This window comes from Carassius carassius, chromosome 12 (assembly GCF_963082965.1).
Source record: "Carassius carassius chromosome 12, fCarCar2.1, whole genome shotgun sequence".
NCBI lineage: Eukaryota > Metazoa > Chordata > Actinopteri > Cypriniformes > Cyprinidae > Carassius > Carassius carassius.
The window spans coordinates 16,692,728-16,710,553 of record NC_081766.1 but is presented as its reverse complement, the minus strand read 5'-3'; the positions used below and the strand labels follow the sequence as shown (position 1 = coordinate 16,710,553).

Below are 17,826 nucleotides of genomic sequence, written 5' to 3'. Positions count from 1 at the left end.
AGCGAGCGATTCTATTATTATTCCTGTTTGTAACCTAGTGTTGAGCGACGGCATTAGGAGCCAGAGCGCTAGAAATATCTTTAAGTATACAGCGTTCATAAGATATGTTTTTAAATCCAATAATCGTCATTCACACAGGCTGTTACCACAGATCTAGGTCACAAAGAGCAATGGCTGAATGGAATTGCGATTCTAAAAGCACACACTCTGTGTTGACTTCAGGAAGCTAACATAAAATGCAATGCAGTTCAATACAGAGTCAATGTATCTTATGAGGTGAGAATATTATGTATTAGGCAGATGAAACCAGTTCTGTTAAGGTCAAGAGTTTGCAATGTTTTTGTTTAGTCAAAGATGGCGTGTTCTTGAGGTTCTTGATTGAAATCAATGGGTGAACACCTGCTGATGGTAAAATAACTCCACATTCCATTTGGAAGAAAAGAAGATTGGATTTTTCTTTTGAATCAACGCCGAATCTAATCATAGAGGCATTGAAAAGCAGCACCGTCTGGCCCATCTGCTGTGTGTGTGTGTGAAGCTGCAGTTATTTCGCTATGGTAAAGGACTGTACATGTTTGCATGAGTCAGATTTTTTCCATTAATAATGCATCTGAGGTGTTGTTGTCATTTGTCTGAGAATCTCTCTTTTGGCCTTCCAACAAATAGTCAAGGACATTCGCCTTATGTTGAATCCTGCATCTCAGGCTGTGCTTTTCTACAGAGTCTGTTCTGAATTCCTTTCCCTCTGACATTTAACTATCAAGATATCTTCATTTTTAGTATCTCTGTTTACTTCCTCTAGTGCTTTGCTGTCTTGTAACAATCCAAATGAAAAAAAAAAAATTGAAATCACAGTGCCAGCTGCCGATTGGCTGATACCGTAGGAAAGATTGCCACCACACTTGTGACCTACATCAGAAGAAGGATCTTGCAGATAGCTGAGGCCAGACACTCTGAATTAGTAGGAAGTTGCTACTTTTGTAACTAAATCAGTACTGCTCAGCGATGCCCCTATGGTTTCACGTAGTTGTGAATGCTGATTTGTAAGACGGATTCATTTGTTAATGAGCAAAGGGGGGATGGGAATATTGTGAGGATGAAGATATGTCACTTGTTCACAGTGAAATCTGGGTTTAACTGCTCTGACACAACTTGGACTCCAGTGAACAAAACCTTCTCGTAACTCAGAAATGGGGACAGACCACCTTGTCTGTAAACCTCCATGTGATTGTGATTTGGGAATTGTACGTGCCTGTTTCACTGTAGGCCTGTGCTTATACAAATAAGCTTCTGTGGATGATTTAGTGATACTGAGAATAAGAACATACAGTACATATCAAGTCAGTGCATTCATTCTTACGGAGTTCACATATCTTTAAAAACGAAAGTATTTATCAGTGCCTTTTAATAGACAGATTTCATTTGAGCTGTACATTCCAGTCCAGCTATTTTAAGAAAGTTCTTTTCAGTGCAGGTAAGCATGCTTTAGCATGCTTTATTGTTTGTTTACTCTGCCTAGAATAGGAATATTAAATGCGATAATTATATACATAGAAGATTTAGGTTTAAATTGTTTGTTTCCCAGGCATGATGAAGCCACAATAATATTGCAAGTTTTAAGCTTTTTTCTAAGCACGACCTGTGTTTGTTTCTCTGCAGGGCCGACATGTCAAAACAGGTCAACTGGCTGCCATCAAGTGCATGGATGTCACAGGGGTGAGTTTATTTTCATCTGTACTTCAGTATTGATCTCTTATAATGCTCTGAAACTGTTGAGGTCTTTTACAGACAAGATTTCAAAGCCTCTTGAATGAGAGTCCTTTGCTCTGATGTGCAGGTTTATTTTAGACTTAGTTGATCTTATTTTTGAAGTTTTAGTATTTCCATATATCTCCAATGCTTAGTTTTCCCTTTATAAGTTCTCTTCATGATAAAATATGATATCATCTTAATAACCTTTTAGCATCCCTCTTTATAACAGAGCAGAAAATATAAGGCTGCAATGTTTTCTGTGTTTTTAATTGGGCTGCAATGCTAGCATACTGTATTTATTGGGAATGAATTTCTTTTAATAAGTTGCAGTATTTCAGTCACGTCTGCTCATTTTAACGGCAGATTTTTCCAGTTTTTATTTTTATTTTTAATTCATATGTAAATTAAGCATTTAATAAGCTGTTGTAGATTTTGAAATGGCATAGTGAATCAAATTCATAAGCTGTTATGATTCCACTGGCCACTGCTGGCTGTGTTTGTAATTGTACTATGGACTATAAAGGTTTCAAAACCATATCTTAATGACGGATAACTGATAAGACAAAATTCTATTTTTCTTTTTTGGCAAAATAAAAAATAATACAGGAAGTATTAAAATCAGTTGTTTTAAATGATACAAGTGAATTTAGGCTCCACTACTTTATAATTTACTGAATAAAAATAGATATTTTGAGATATGCTTAAGATTCAATTGAGCATGATTATAATTACTAGTAGTAGTAGTAGTAGTTGCTGCAGTAGATTAGTGTTAGGTAGATTACTGGTAGTTTTTTTATAAATGAACTTTAAGTAAGCATTAGATAATGACAAAGGTCATCTAAATGTAAAAAAAATGGAAATGAGCATGAACACTTAAATATGTCATATTGACCAATAACAATACATTAAATCTCTGAATCTAATAGACAATAACAAACATATAAAAAAGAAACCGATTAATTGGTCGAGTGATGAGGGAAACCCAGTTATCAGGATGGGTGTTCCTGGAAATTATGTGTTTGACCTGAAGTGAATGAGAGAGCAGATAAAGAGAGTTGTCATTAGCTCAAATAGCTGTATCCAGAATGCTCTTAAAAAGAGTTCATTGAGTTGGGTGGCTTGAGGGGCTCCCAGAGGGATACTCCAGTCAGGATTTAATTCTTGGGACCAAGAGCTAATAGTGTGCTCTCTGCCCTCCTTCTCTCATTTACTTCACATAAAAGTACCTGCATCTGTAAGTGGGCCACTAGCCCTTATTATAGGTCACTAGAGTGGTCCCACATGCCTCAAGATTTACTTCAGAGTTTAGTGAGATATCCCATGATTCCTTGCTCTTGACAGGAGGAAGATGAGGAGATCAAAGCTGAGATCAACATGCTGAAGAAATACTCTCACCACAGGAACATTGCCACCTACTATGGTGCCTTCATTAAAAAGAACCGTCTCGGTGTGGACGACCAGCTGTGGGTGAGTACCGTGTCCCACAGTGCCAGAGGAGATAGAGAGAGTGTATCCATCTGTGCTTCAAACTCACTGCACTGTGTATATGTGGTCTTTTGTGGGCCCATGGGGAAGTGTATGATAAATGGGCCTTCAATGAACATTGATGAACAGAATTCAAAGAACTGTTGTCTCGCCTACAGACTTGTTGTCATGGAGAGTTAATGGAGCTCTGTGCGCTGAAAAGTTAAGGACTTTGTAAAGGCTGTGAAGCCTTTTTATAAAAGTTGGAATAACAGAATGGGTCTATTTTATGTACTCTTCACAGTATTTCTGCTGAGTTGTGTTAATGGGAACTGGAATGTAGTGGCTGACCAATATAGTTTTTCCAAAACCCAAACCCAGTATTTAGAGATAAGGGTGGCCTATAAAGATATAATGATGATATAGTACTATAAATCGGTGGTTCTCAACCAGGGAACTGGGTATAACTACATATGTTTTTTTTTTATTCATTTATTTTATTTTATTTTTTATGATGTAATTTACAATGTAAAAAATTTTAATGTAAAAAAAACATACAGGTCTTCAAACTTTTGGTGTCACAAAATTAATTATAATAAGCTCTCAGCTTTTGTTAATAAAGCGGTATAATAATTAGCAGCTTTGTCATAATTACAGCAGAAATACAGAAATAATATAACAGCCTATATGGACCTTTCAAATATTGTGTTCGACAATTGATGGGCCTTCGATTTAAAGAGATTAGATTGAGAGCCACTGTTATAAATAATAATTAATTTAATTATACCAATTTTTTTTTTATAAATGAAACAAACACTTATTTGACACAAAATTCACTCAAGGCTCACTAGAAAATATTTAATAATACTTACTGTATACAATAGTAATAATCCAGTAAAACTATGTTTGATTTTCCTGTGTTTTAATGCATAGGTCAATTACCATTTAAACCACTATTTGTCAAAATTCTAACCGAAATTGAGTCTCTAGAATGTGATCTTTCTTACGAAAGACTGATTTGTCTGCGCTTTGCTCAGATTTGGGGAAAACTTTGGTGAGAAAATGTATACCAGATCAATTCATTTTAACACTTGGAAGTCATTTTCACAGTTCCGGTGATTACTGTATTTGCCTTGATAGTGTTAGCCTACACTCTCAGACTCTCAGAACTCACTGGGGCGGTATATGTAGTTTTAAAGTACTAATGTACCTGTAATGTACTAATATGCACCAACGTAGAGCCATTTAGCTTTTGTAACTTAGAGTACCACCCCAGTGACAGATGTTTATCTTTTTATCTTTCTGTATAAAAAGTAAGTACGGATCTCACTAATAAGTCAAAAGAGGGCATTCTTTATGTGTGCTGTCTAGACATATTCTTTCACTCCATCTTTACTTTACTTTTCTTGTCCATATTTTCCTCAACCTACCTACTCTTTCCCTCTTCCACTCCCCTTCTATTCCTCAGCTGAAAGACAGGACAAGTCTGATAGTGGCAGGGTAATTTGTGTTGTTTATCAGCGGCTGCAGGAACACACAGGGGCACCTACTGTAGATTAAGCACTCCACCAGTAAAGATAGACATCGGATGAAATTAAGTGCGTTTGTGACCCATCTCAGCGCTGAGTGACAGCTCTTGAATGGGCAGACCTTCCAGATGTAGGGTGACATTCCCTCTGCTGTAAGACTCAAGGGCCACAAACCTCTTCAGCATTCCCTCTGACCTGCCAATCAAAAGCACAAAGACATAGAGATTGGGAAAGAAGCTTTTTGCATGATCAAGTGATCATGATCAAACCACATCAGCACCCCCAGCATCAAAAAGCGTATGCTGATCTTTTCAAAGCAGTGAACTGAGGTCATTGAGTTTTGATACTGTTGAGATCTATGTTGCTGTGAAAATGCCTAAACATCACGCAGTCCTACTGTATGATGCACTTCTCTGTCTAGGACACACATTGGTGCTGAATCACAGCCTACGATTAAGTGTGTGTGAAAATGAGTCAGCGTCTTAAAATAGAGAAGCAAAACACAGCCTCATCGGCAGTGCTCAATGATCTCATTCTTCCTCCTTTATGGCATCCCAGACAGAAAGTTTCAAATGATTCATAAAGTATTAAAGAGGTCAAGCAGCACATGATGTTTTGACGTGCGTTGTTGTGGTTTTGTATCTCGTAAGTGGATCATAATTTGCTTAGACCTCAAGATTTCTAAGCTTAACTACAGATGTCCTTACATAGTGCATTTATATCTGATGCATTTGTCCATATAAGGGATTTCCTGGGTCTCGCTTGTGAAACAGACCTTAAACATGCGTGTTAGGGTTAGGGCTAACCCTGCTCCATAATGCTCACGTCGTCTAATTTTGGGTAAAATAGAAAAATAATACTAAGTACTTTGTAACGTGAGTAGTTTGTAACTTGAGTAGTTGTTCATTTACTTGTACTTGTTAATGATTCCTTACTTAAGTGAAATTCTAGTACTCTTTCCACCACTAGTGTTTAAAAAACGTAGGTGTTTCTCAGAACAACTTTTCATTTAGTTATTTGTCAGTTGCCCTTTTCATGAGAACAAATCCTTTTTTCTGTATCTGTAAGAGTTCATTGCCTCCACCCAGGAACACAAATGGGTAAAGATTAATGGACTGATTAACTAACATGATCCTTTTGTATTATCAGCATACCTTTATTACAGCAATATCACCTTATACTTCTGAAGAATTACCCTTCCCCTTAGTACAAAAAATCTTAACAGCTAAAGGAAGGAAATGAACTTGGACTTCAATTCATCTTACCAAGGATGTGTGACAGACACTTGAGTTTAAGTTTTCACTCCTTTTTATTTCTGCTTGGGTATGTTTTGTAGGTTTTTTCATTTTGTGTTTTTATTTTGTTTTGTTGAACACTTCTAGATTTATATAAGACATCCATTTCTAGATTCATAATCAGTTGAATCTTAAATGGCATTCACATCAGATGTTAAAGTGTAAATCCCACGTGATCTCTTGTGCTTGCCAGCCAGTTTCATTCTTGCAGCCAAATCAGGTCCAATTAAAGCCTGAGTGATGTGGTCTTTTAAACACTGCACGTCTTTGGTCTGATAGACATGGACCGGTGGGAGAAGAGGGGATCAGATCTTCAGTGCATGACGATGGTCACAGGCCTTCCCTCTTGTCTGCTTCATTTATCCCAGCATCCACTTGCATATTAATGGACAGCTGCCACTCTCTCTCTCTCTCTCTCTCTCTTTTTATGTCCTCCATTTGGATGTCCCTACTTGGGTGTTTGTGTTGAATGCTGCAATATTTATCATGTTTTTAATGATCTGTGGGACTTTCTTCTCTGTCTTAATATATAATAAAATCAACCCAGACATAATCCCACGAATCCCATGAAATAGTAACAGGCTGATTAAAGCAGACGGGCCCTATTGTGATGTTTGTTTGTTTGTTTGGGTTTTGTTTGTGAGTGTTTGCGGTTTGAGTTGTTGCAAATGGGAGGTGGGTGTAAAATCGGGATAAATTGGCCAGCTGCACAGATATGAGATTCAGGGGGTTAAGAGTTGTTGACCGGACAATTGAGATTTGCAGGAGTTGACTTGCATTGTCTCCTCTACAGCTGGTGATGGAGTTCTGTGGGGCAGGCTCAGTGACAGACCTGATCAAGAACACCAAGGGCAACTCGCTGAGGGAAGACTGGACTGCCTACATTAGCAGAGAGATCCTCAAGGTAACGGTTACAACCTAGTAACAACCTAGTTTGTGAATTAAGGATTCTGCCATTCATTTGTCCTTTTTTCTCTGCTAATTCATGTTTGTCGCTCTTTCAGGGGCTCAGTCATCTCCACCAACACAAAGTCATCCACAGAGACATCAAAGGACAGAATGTGCTGCTAACAGAGAACGCAGATGTCAAACTAGGTAAGAGTACAGGATTGGATAACTTTGCATAGCATTTACGGGCCTCGCTGTGACTGTGCAGAGAAGGTTTCAAAGCAAAGGAATGTGAAAGAAGCACGGCCCAGCAATGCTAATGTTCTGTTGCCCTTTAGCAGTGCACCTTAAAGGCTCAGTGAGGAAATTAGCATAGACTGGGAGACAGAGTAGACTGGATCAGAGGTAAATCAATTAGCCTGTGTGGGGTAAATAATTGATTATCCTTTAGTTGACAGTGCTGCTCATGAACTTCATAAGTGCTGTATGCTGAAGGCTGGATGCTAAAGTTTTGTGATTGTGAAAGGAGCTTTCAAAACAAATCGTTTCTTTTCTCTGTCTCTCTCTGCCTTGAGAACATTTGTTTTTATCTGATCTCATTACATCTCTGTGTTTAGTGTGAGGAGAGGCCAATTACCTGAAAGCACAGGAACTCTCATATCAGCACACCTGTTTGATTTATCACGCCTAAATGTTTTACATTTTCAATTTAGAGTGTCTAGTTAAACTAGCTTCTTATGTTATTCAGATTCTTTACAGAAGAAGCTTGACAGCTTGCAAGGCACTAACCAAAAACTGCAGCAGCTGTTGATTTTTTTTTCAATGTGGTGCTGTAACATTGTGTAAACGTATTAAACTTCAAGTGAGAAGCTCTTGGTCTACACTAAATGCTAAATTATACATTAAACGTCAAATACTTTTGATTGGCTGTGATAGGGTGATGGACCATTTTGGACCGGTGAAATTCCACTGTGGGCGGGCCCACTCACACAGCATAAAGTTGTGGTAACCTTAGTGAAATTTTACAGACAAAAAAGCAGTGATGCTTGGGCTACTTTAACACTGTTGCTGCGGGTTGTTTTTCATGTCTGCGGATTGAAGCGACTCCTTTAACATGATATCTATCCCCTGGAATGATCAAAAAAAGGGTATTTTACCCCCCGGCATGAATTTTTTTTTTTTTTTTTTTTTTTTACCGGGGACCCCTCGAAATGCAATTGGGCTAATTTTGAATAGCAATTGGGTGGGTTTTCTTGTGCAAACCATGAAACCCTGCAAAAAAGGTCCTTTGTCAATTGTATAGTGTAAAAGCACTGCTCACACAGAATTCACTTCGCAGCAATTTTTGTTTTTGTTTTGGGTAATACATTTAGTTAGCTGAACAATCAGTTTGTTTTTAAATAACAGTACAGTCCATTAAATGCACTGTACTTCTATCCCTCACAGCCTTGTTTTCATTCCTATTAAATATGGTGTTACTCTGACTATTCCTTACAGTTAGTCCCACCTGTCTTACCTCTGTAGCTCTCAACATTTGCTTAACACTGATCAGACTGCTTTCCTCTTCATCTATTTCATCTCAACCCCAGTGGACTTCGGTGTGAGTGCACAGCTGGACCGCACCGTGAGCCGCAGGAACACTTTCATCGGCACTCCTTATTGGATGGCACCAGAGGTCATCGCGTGTGATGAGAATCCTGATGCTACATATGACTTTAAGGTGAGCTCTCCATACTCGGAAATGCATAATCTGTAACATATGATACGCTGTCCTTGAAGTGAAAATCAAGTGTCTCACATCGTGAGAAAACATACATATACAGTACAGACCAAAAGTTTGGAAACATTACTATTTTTTATGTTTTTCAAAGAAGTTTCTTCTGCTCATCAAGCCTGGATTTATTTGATCAAAAATACAGAAAAAATTTAATTTTGTGATATATTATTACAATTTAAAATAATTGTTTTTACATTTATTATACTTTAAATTATCATTTATTTCTGTGATGCAAAGCTGAATTTTTAGGATCATTATCACATGATCCTTAAGAAATCATTCTAATATGATGATTCATTATCAAAGTTGGAAACAGTTCTGCTGCTTAATATTTTTTCAGAACATGTGATACTTTTTTAGGATAATTTGATGAAAAAAAAAGCTATGTTTTTAAAATATAAATATTTTGTAATAACAATATACACTACTGGTCAGTAATTTGGGGTCAGTAATTTTTTTTTTCTTTTTTTTTTTTAAATAAAATCAATACTTTTATTCAGCAAGGATGTGTTAAATTGATAAAAAGTGGTAGTAAAGAAAAATATTATTAGAAATTTCTTTTTTATTTTGAATAAATGCAGTTCTTTTTAACCTTTTATTCATCAAATATATTAGACAGCAGAACTGTTTCAAACACTCATAATAAATCAGAATATTAGAATGATTTCTAAATGATCATGTGATAGACTGGATGTTACATGTGACACTGAAGGCTGGAGTAATGATGCTGAAAATTCAGCTTTGCCTCACAGGAATAAATTATTTTTTTAAAGTATATTCAAATAGAAAACTATTATTTTAAGTTGTAATAATATTTCACAATATTACTGTTTTTTCTGTATTTTTGATCAAATAAATGCAGGCTTGATGAGCAGAAGAAACTTCTTTCAAAAACATTAAAAATAGTAATGTTTCCAAACTTTTGGTCTGTACTGTACATAAATAAATTTTGAATGTTGCTGTGCTGCTGCAGCCAATGAAAATGCTGCTCTAAAACAGCAAACAACAGAGCGCTTTCAATTCAAATTGGTCTGCAGTGATTTAGCCGAGAGGAGAATATTGATCATGACTCCTCAGTTTACTCAATACACATGTGAGCATATGCAATCAAAATCTAATAAACTCGCCTCTGTAACAATTTAGTCACCATTATCCACAAATCACACACGCAAATACAGTGATCCGTGCTGTGGCTGGCAGCGTTGATAATGTCACTAAAACAGGAAGAAATATTGGCCTGTTTCTTTTTAGCATTAAGCTGTAGTCCATTTCAATGCATGTTAAATATTAGAAAATAATTTAGTAAATATTGAATTAACTTACTTTATCTAATGCTAAAAAAGTCATGTGACACCAGTTTCATTACTGCCTTGGAATAAAAGAGAGCATTAGCAGTGCGAGCCTATCTTTTCTCTGACAGATTACATAGGGGTGAAGTCTTAAGGAAGCGATCACTCATCTTTGTTTTGAAATGTAATGCAGATAAATGATAAACAGATTTCGTTAGAATCCATCAGACCGTTTTGTTTTTTTTAGTGACAGCAGTTCCAGAGAAACTGTCAGGCAGCCAGACTTCCATGGAAGAGAAGCAAAAGGTTATCACACTGGTTTTTTGTTATGTACCTGTGGTTATGTTTGTCTGTAGAGAGAAACAACAAAGAAGTGAAACTGGTTTGATGAGTTATGTGAACTATGACTGTTTTAGATAAACGGATATCCCAGCATCTGAATAAATGAATTAGCTCTTGCAAATAGTTAATATACCCACACCTGTGAACAGAATCGGGAATTAATCAGTGCACTGGGCAAAAAATGTCTTTTACAATGTTACATTGAAAAAAAAAAAAAAAAAATATATATATATATATATATATATATATATTCAGTAATTTTCTATTGAGGATATATTGCAAGTTTGGTAGAGCCTCCTCCAACATGATAACGGTCAGATTTGTTCTGTATTCAGAGACGAGTGTTAAATGTGGAGTTAATAAAAAGTGGATTTTGATGGAAAAAAATTAAAATCAGTTAAATTACATCAACATCTACTGTAAAGTTATAGATCTGAATAATCTAACATAAGGACCAGAACATTTTTGCAGAGGGTTTTATTGACATGCTGTGTGTGGTATTAGTGAATCTGTAACACTTTAGAATAGAGAACACATATTAACTATTTACTAAGAGTTTTCCCTGAACATACTCCAAAATTGCTGCTTATTAATATTTAATAAGGTAGTTGTTAAGTTCAGGTATGGAGTAGGATTAAAGAATCTAGATTGTGGTCATGCAGAATAGGGCATTAATATGTGCTTTATAAGTACTAATAAACGGTCAGTATGCTAATAATAAGCATGCTAAAAAGCAACTAGTTAATAGCAAGAATTGGACCTTAAAATAAAGTACATCAAGAAGATCAAGACCAGATGGGAAAGACCAATTTTATACCATTTTAAGGGGCATACAGACATTTGATGTGTTCAGAGCAAGTTACTTTTTTTTTTTTTTTTTTTTTTACTAGGTTAGTTTTATGTTCGGTAATAGTTTATCTAATATTTCTAAACTTCATTTCTGTGACGTCTTAAGTTTTAGTGTCTCATCTCATGTGAAGTGTCCTCTCTCTCTCTCTTGTGTTTCAGAGTGACCTGTGGTCATTGGGAATCACAGCCATTGAGATGGGCGAAGGAGCCCCACGTGAGTAAATTTGATTCATTACTTTGTGTATATTGGGGTTTATGTTATAATAGAAGAGGTATACTCCATCCAAAGTTACATCAGGACAGGACTATTTCATTTTTCAAGGTCATCAAAGCAGAATCCTCGCTTAGAAGTTTTGTTGAAAGTGTTTTGTTAATTTTTAATAACCCTGAAGCAGTGCCTACACAGAATTAAATACTTTACAAATAATTTTTTTTTTTTTTAAATTTGTGGGACGCAAGCCAACACAGAAAAAGAGGCCGTATGTTGAGTCACTGAAGTATATGTGAATGTCACAGACATCTTCCTTGCATCATTTAGATATATAAGATTGTCCTCAGCCTGCGTGAGCCGCTCTTTGTGGAAGGTTGTCTCAAAAATGGCTGAGCATTGACGGATAGGCAAAAGGGTAGGCAGACTCTAGTGATCTTGTCCTGGCTGGAGATGGGAATAATCCTGTAGGAAGGTGCCCTGGCAGGGTGGTACTGCTTTGGCCAGGGGACAGAAAGCTGCTGGGTAGTGCACTTGAGGACAAATCTGCCTTTTTTTTTTAATTTAAATGAATTTTTTTATTTAATGTAGTCCATTGGAGAGATGACTCACCGTTGTGATTGATGAAAACAAATGTAAATGTGTGTGTGTTTGTGCATGTATTTTTGTTGGCACTGGCATATTGGCCCTCGGTATGTAGCAACAGCTCTATGTCCAAAAGTGGCATTGCTTGTCTAACTCACTAAGCCTGAACGTCCTCTAGTTTGGAATGAACTTGCCATCCCTGCTGCCAGGCTGAAAGACAGTGTACCCTCAAACCGTGACCGTTCTGTGCTGGGAACTCATTGCACCTGCCCATGTAGTCTGATACTTGGCATCTGCGTCTATTCAAGCCGCACAATCCTATTCCAGAGTTGGTATTCGCTTAATATTTGTTGGATTTGTTGAAAGCAAGCTTGAAAATTGAGTTTTTAACCTCTTGTTAATGCTTGATATTGGTCATGAGTGGTTTTATATTGAGGCATGCTGAAAACGAATGCAGTGCATATGAGAAATAGATGTATTTTTTGTGTCAGTTCAAGATTATAGGATGTATTACCAGAACTACATGCTTTGACAATGTTCACCTGACCTTTTAAATGTGGGTCATATCATGCACATGTCTTAGAAGGCATTGCTAAGAAACCTAAATGTGTAAAACACCCGACCCTGGCATATTCATCCTAACATTAACTTTTGTTGACATTAACATTTAACTTGAATTCATGCACTCACTTCAATCATTATAAATTGAATTTTGGTTTCTGTTGTCACCGTTCAAAACAAGTGTCACAACATTTGAGAGCTAATGTATTACATTTTGTATTTTATATGTTATTGCAAATGTTTTTTTTTATTGTATTTTATATTTTGTGTTGTGTTATCAAGCAGGGGAAAAATCCAATTTGAGCCATGTATGAATACAGCCTTTATTGAAAAACTTTTAGTAGCCAGCTTGTTATGCACATTTTGAATGGGTGTCATTGTGAGTGCAAAGTCCTTTCTTTATTGTATGCAAGGGATATTAATTATCTAAACCAAAAATGAATTGCTTTTTGTCAAGGTCCTGATCACGGTACAATCAGTATGAAGCGTCCAAGAGATAATCAACAGAGATATGCATTCATGCTTTCATGTTTCAGCACATAAATAAAACTGTCTTTTTCTAAATGTTAGGCTGAGATGTGCCAGATGGTGTTAGATAGCACAAGACATCCCATGTTAACATTCTCTTCTCTTTCCCAACAGCCCTTTGTGATATGCACCCAATGAGAGCCCTGTTTCTGATCCCTAGAAATCCTGCTCCTCGGCTCAAGTCCAAGAAGTGGTGAGTGCCCCTCTCTTTTTTTCAGCTAGGTCACAAGGACAGACCCCCAGTCTAACTTCTGCAAGACCAAACAAGATCTCACAAGTACTCTGTCCAGTTTACTTTCAATCATAAGGTCCTGAACACTTTCACTGTTCACTTCATCTGTCACGTGATTTTCATTTGGTATGTTGGCCCAGTCAAGTGCAAACGCCTTGCTTGTCATGCTAGACATACAGGTTTTTATTGTTTAACAGCAACTGTTATATACATGATTCCTTTGCAAACAAACTCGCTCTTGCCAGACCGCTTGATAGACAGAACGAGGATATAAAAAATAAAGAGATAAGAAAGCCGCAGCGTTCCTCTCAAGCTCTTCCTCCTATCTGCAGGTCTATAAAATTCCATAAATTCATTGAGTGCTGTCTTGTGAAAAACCACAACAAGAGGCCCAGCACAGAGCAGCTGCTCAAACATCCCTTTGTCCAAGAACTGACCAGTGAGAGACAGATTCGCAACCAACTCAAGGACCACATCGACCGCACCAAGAAGAAGAGAGGCGAGAGAGGTGAGCCTTATTGGCAACCTTATCTGCTTTATATATTAGCAAGTCAAATCAAATATGCCCCATTTTCTCTGCTACTAGTGCTTCCCTTACACACTTTGTTGAACACACTAAAACAAATGAGCTACCATGAAGATAGAACAGCCATGTTCAGCACACAGCTGAGAAAATCCCTTCAGGAGATGCTCTATCTCTGCTGACATTTAGCATTTATTACATAACACATGACCCCCGTTCCCCTTGTTCCATTTGGCTCGTCTCCCCCACCCCATATAGCCCCTTAAATTGCTGCTTGAAGTTATATTAGATAAGAGTTTAGCAGTATTGCCCTACTCCAAATAGCCATTTTTTTTATGTATTCGCAAAATAAAGATTGAAATTGAAGGATGTTGCTGTGTGGTTATAAATAATATTAAGAAGAGAGCTATATGAGAAATTTAGACCTAAACCAAAGCATTTTAGTAAATCAGTGAATGTCTGTATTTTAAAATATTAATAAAACATACACACTTTTTTTTTTAAAGAAACTAATTAAATTGATCAAAAGTGACAGTAAAACATTTATATGATTTGTATTTCCCAAAAATATTCAACATAATCCTGAAAAAAAAAATCACATTTCATTGTTTTCGACTTTGATCAAAATAAGAAATGTTTCTTGAGCAACAAAACATATTAGAATGATTTATGAAGGATCGTATGACACAGAAGACTGGAGCAATGATGATGAACATTCAGCTTTGTCATTATACCATTTTGCAAAATATAAAAGGTATTTTAAACTTTTATAATATTTCATTGAATTACTGTTATGTTGTATTTTTGATCAAATAAATGCATTAAAAAGAACATTAAAAAGCTTACCGATTCCAAACTTTTGAAAATATACAGTGGCCCCAAAATCATATTTGGGAAATTCTGCAAACTTAAGTCACAAATTAAAATCTATAAATTTTGTTGTATTGAAAACATTTGTTGATCCTTGAACGTCATAAGTGCACTTCAGAGAAAAGCTACAAAATCCTGGAGCATTGGCACTTTAAAAGCAGATGCTTTAAGGACACCAATGTCAAGGTTCCTTACAGTGATTGTTCAGGGATGGTTTTGCATGTCTGAAATGTCACTGCTGGAAATTTTCACACCTGCAGATGAGACCGAGTACGAGTACAGTGGGAGTGAAGAGGAGGAAGAGAAGCATGACATGGGAGAACCCAGGTACAGCCCGCATGAGGTGTTTGGGGTTGAGTACTGGATGTGTGGATGGGGGATATTTGAGACAAACTGATTCATTCATCAATCCCTATACAGCTCCATCATTAACATGCCCGGAGAGTCCACTCTGAGGCGGGATTTCCTACGGCTGCAGCTGGTCAATAAAGAACAATCAGAGGGCCTGCTCAGACAACAGCAGCTGGAACAACAGCAGAATGAGGAACACAAGCGCCAACTACTGGCAGAGAGACAGAAACACATCGAGGAAGAAAAAGAACAGCGGCGGCGATTAGAAGAGGTACATCATAGTGTATGTGTGTGTGTGTGTGTGCTCGTGTGTGTTTACGATAACCACCATGGATTTCACCAGCTGTAGTCTCATGGAGCAAGACTCATTATAGTTTCCATAACTTCAGCTGCTCTGAGCTCATATGAAGGGAACTTTTCTTAATATAAATCCATGAATGAGCCTTTTTGCATTTACATAACATAAAGCATTATGCAGCACAACAAAACTTAACATTACATGACAACACACAACAACAACATTTTACATAACAACACTAACACAGACCAGTGTTTCTCTCCTACAGTGAATAATGTCTTTAACACCAGGCTCAGCATAGCTTGAGGCCAAGGGTTATTTTAAGGAACATTGCATTGTGGGAAGCAGGAAATGCAGCATGCTAATGATAAGCTAGTTTTTTGTGAAGCCTGTTCTTGTAATACTACTACTAGGGCTGGTAATATATTATTTATATAATAACAGAATATTCACAGTGGTTTTGCTGATTTTATATTTTTTATATTTTTATATTATATTTATATTTTGATATTATATTTATATATTTTTATTTTTAGAATGTTGTGACAATTATAATGATTTTAATGCACTTTTTTTGTTTGGCCATTAAGAATCTTAAATACTTATTTATATAAATTATATAATTATATAAATAATTCTTAATAAATAATGGTTATAAAATAGCTTATTGCGTAGCGAAAATCGTGTTTGACTTGGTAAGCTTGATTTGTTTACAGAAATCAATTCAAACTGACTGTTTCAGTAAATCAAACTCTGCACTACATTGTTGCTTATTTTCTTTTATGGTATACCTTGTTGGTAAAACATTTTTGTTAATTGAAATAAAGCTGAAATTTAAATATTAGAAGAAAATCTTAAACTAAATGAAAATTAGAAATGTTGACTTGACGACTAACTGAAATAAGTTTAAGATTAAGCATCATTAATATATATGTATATTTTTTCTTCTCCATATCACCCAGCTGAATGGCCATTTTATATCCCAAAAATATCACACATTAACATATGACCCACTCCAGTTGAGTTTTTTTTTTCGAGCCTCTCTGCACATGAATCCAGCGGACATGAAAGGAAATGCTGTTTTCCAGCTTCTTCACTCTTGCTGTGTAAAGACTCAACAGGTTATTCAGCTGCATGATTGTGTGTGTGTAGGTCCCACAGCACCAGTGGCATGAGCTTGAGCATGAGCTCAGGAAGCATCAGGAGAGGGAGCAGCTCAGAAATGACAGGAGACAGACAGAAATGGAGCAGGTACACACATAGTTCACACATAGTTCCTCTCAGCACTGCTTCCATGACCCAACTGGAAACCAACTATACACTCAATTAATGAAAGTTAATTGTTGTTAAAGTAACACTGCATATGGCTCCAAAATGAAAAGGTTCTGTGGAGAGCTAGATAAGACACTGCAAATGAGTGTACAGCACTCCTGCTTTTCTCTTTATCTGCTCGGGAATATTCACCATCTAACATCCCTAACTGGAATGTGTGTGCAGCCACATTACCTTGAACCGTTCTCCCACACACCTCTTGATGTATGAAGGGACGGCTTAGTTACTGACTTGATAAATAGATGAGAATATCTTAGTCTTTCTCTCATTCATTCATGTGGGTGAGGTTAATTACCTTGCCAAGCTGTCGGTTCATTTCTAAACGGCTCAGTTAGTGGCCGCTGTTTTCCAGAGCTCTGACCCATGCTTGCTCACACACCACTCGTGCTGAAAAGGTTTTTCCATCATCATCATCATCATCATCATCATCATCATCATCTCACCGTTTCTCTTGAGAACACAGCGATTACACTCCCCTCTCTCTGCTCTAACTATCAATGTCCTCTCCCACCTCTTTTGTTCTCTCAGGCACGCTGTTTCAGGTGTGCTGATATACAGACTCCCAGTATGCTCTTTCTTTCTCTCCACACATTCACACCCTCCCTTTGTTCATCACACTATCAGCTCTCTTCTTTCTCTTCTCTCCCACGCGTTAAACAGGTCTACACCACTTCATTAAATTGCTACATGGTCTTTACCTTCTTTTTTTTCTGTGGCTAAGAGCCCTTTCTTTCTTTCTTTCTTTCTTTCTTTCTTTCTTTCTTTTATAATCTTTCTAATGATCAATATAGTATTATTCTATCTAGGGAGCTATAATTTTTCTATGTATTATTCAGTCTAACTAGCTGGCTATCATTCTTCTTAACTAGCTATCGTCCTATCTTGCTATCATTCTGTGATATTATTTAGCTAGCTGTTTTTTCATATTTCCTTCTATGTTTTTTGCTGGCTAAATATTGTTCTTCCTAGATATATGGTATCTAGCATTTTATCTAGCTAGGTATCTTTTTTTTCTTCTCCAATCTATGGTTCTAGCTGTTATTCTATTTATCATTTTATCTCGCTAGCTCGCTGGCGTTCTATCTAACTTGCCGTTGTTCTATCCAGAGTTTTATCTATGACTCTATATGGTTAGTTAGCAATCTATGGTTCT

At 36.7% G+C, this 17,826-nt stretch overlaps 1 protein-coding gene across 5 annotated transcripts in view; it reads left to right on the top strand.

Annotated features, from left to right (window-relative positions):
* The window catches only part of LOC132154938 (TRAF2 and NCK-interacting protein kinase-like), a 68,288-nt gene that overhangs the window by 31,994 nt on the left and 18,468 nt on the right, over positions 1–17,826 (top strand). For 4 of the 5 annotated variants that reach the window (XM_059563672.1, XM_059563673.1, XM_059563676.1 and 1 more), the window contains exons 3-13: positions 1,660–1,716; positions 3,094–3,219; positions 6,834–6,944; positions 7,045–7,135; positions 8,518–8,648; positions 11,345–11,399; positions 13,182–13,260; positions 13,632–13,807; positions 14,953–15,019; positions 15,113–15,314; positions 16,494–16,592. In XM_059563672.1, coding sequence (XP_059419655.1) covers positions 1,660–1,716; positions 3,094–3,219; positions 6,834–6,944; positions 7,045–7,135; positions 8,518–8,648; positions 11,345–11,399; positions 13,182–13,260; positions 13,632–13,807; positions 14,953–15,019; positions 15,113–15,314; positions 16,494–16,592 — 1,194 coding nt within the window. The remainder of the gene's footprint in view (positions 1–1,659; positions 1,717–3,093; positions 3,220–6,833; positions 6,945–7,044; positions 7,136–8,517; positions 8,649–11,344; positions 11,400–13,181; positions 13,261–13,631; positions 13,808–14,952; positions 15,020–15,112; positions 15,315–16,493; positions 16,593–17,826) is intronic. The other variant, XM_059563674.1, reaches the window with a different exon arrangement.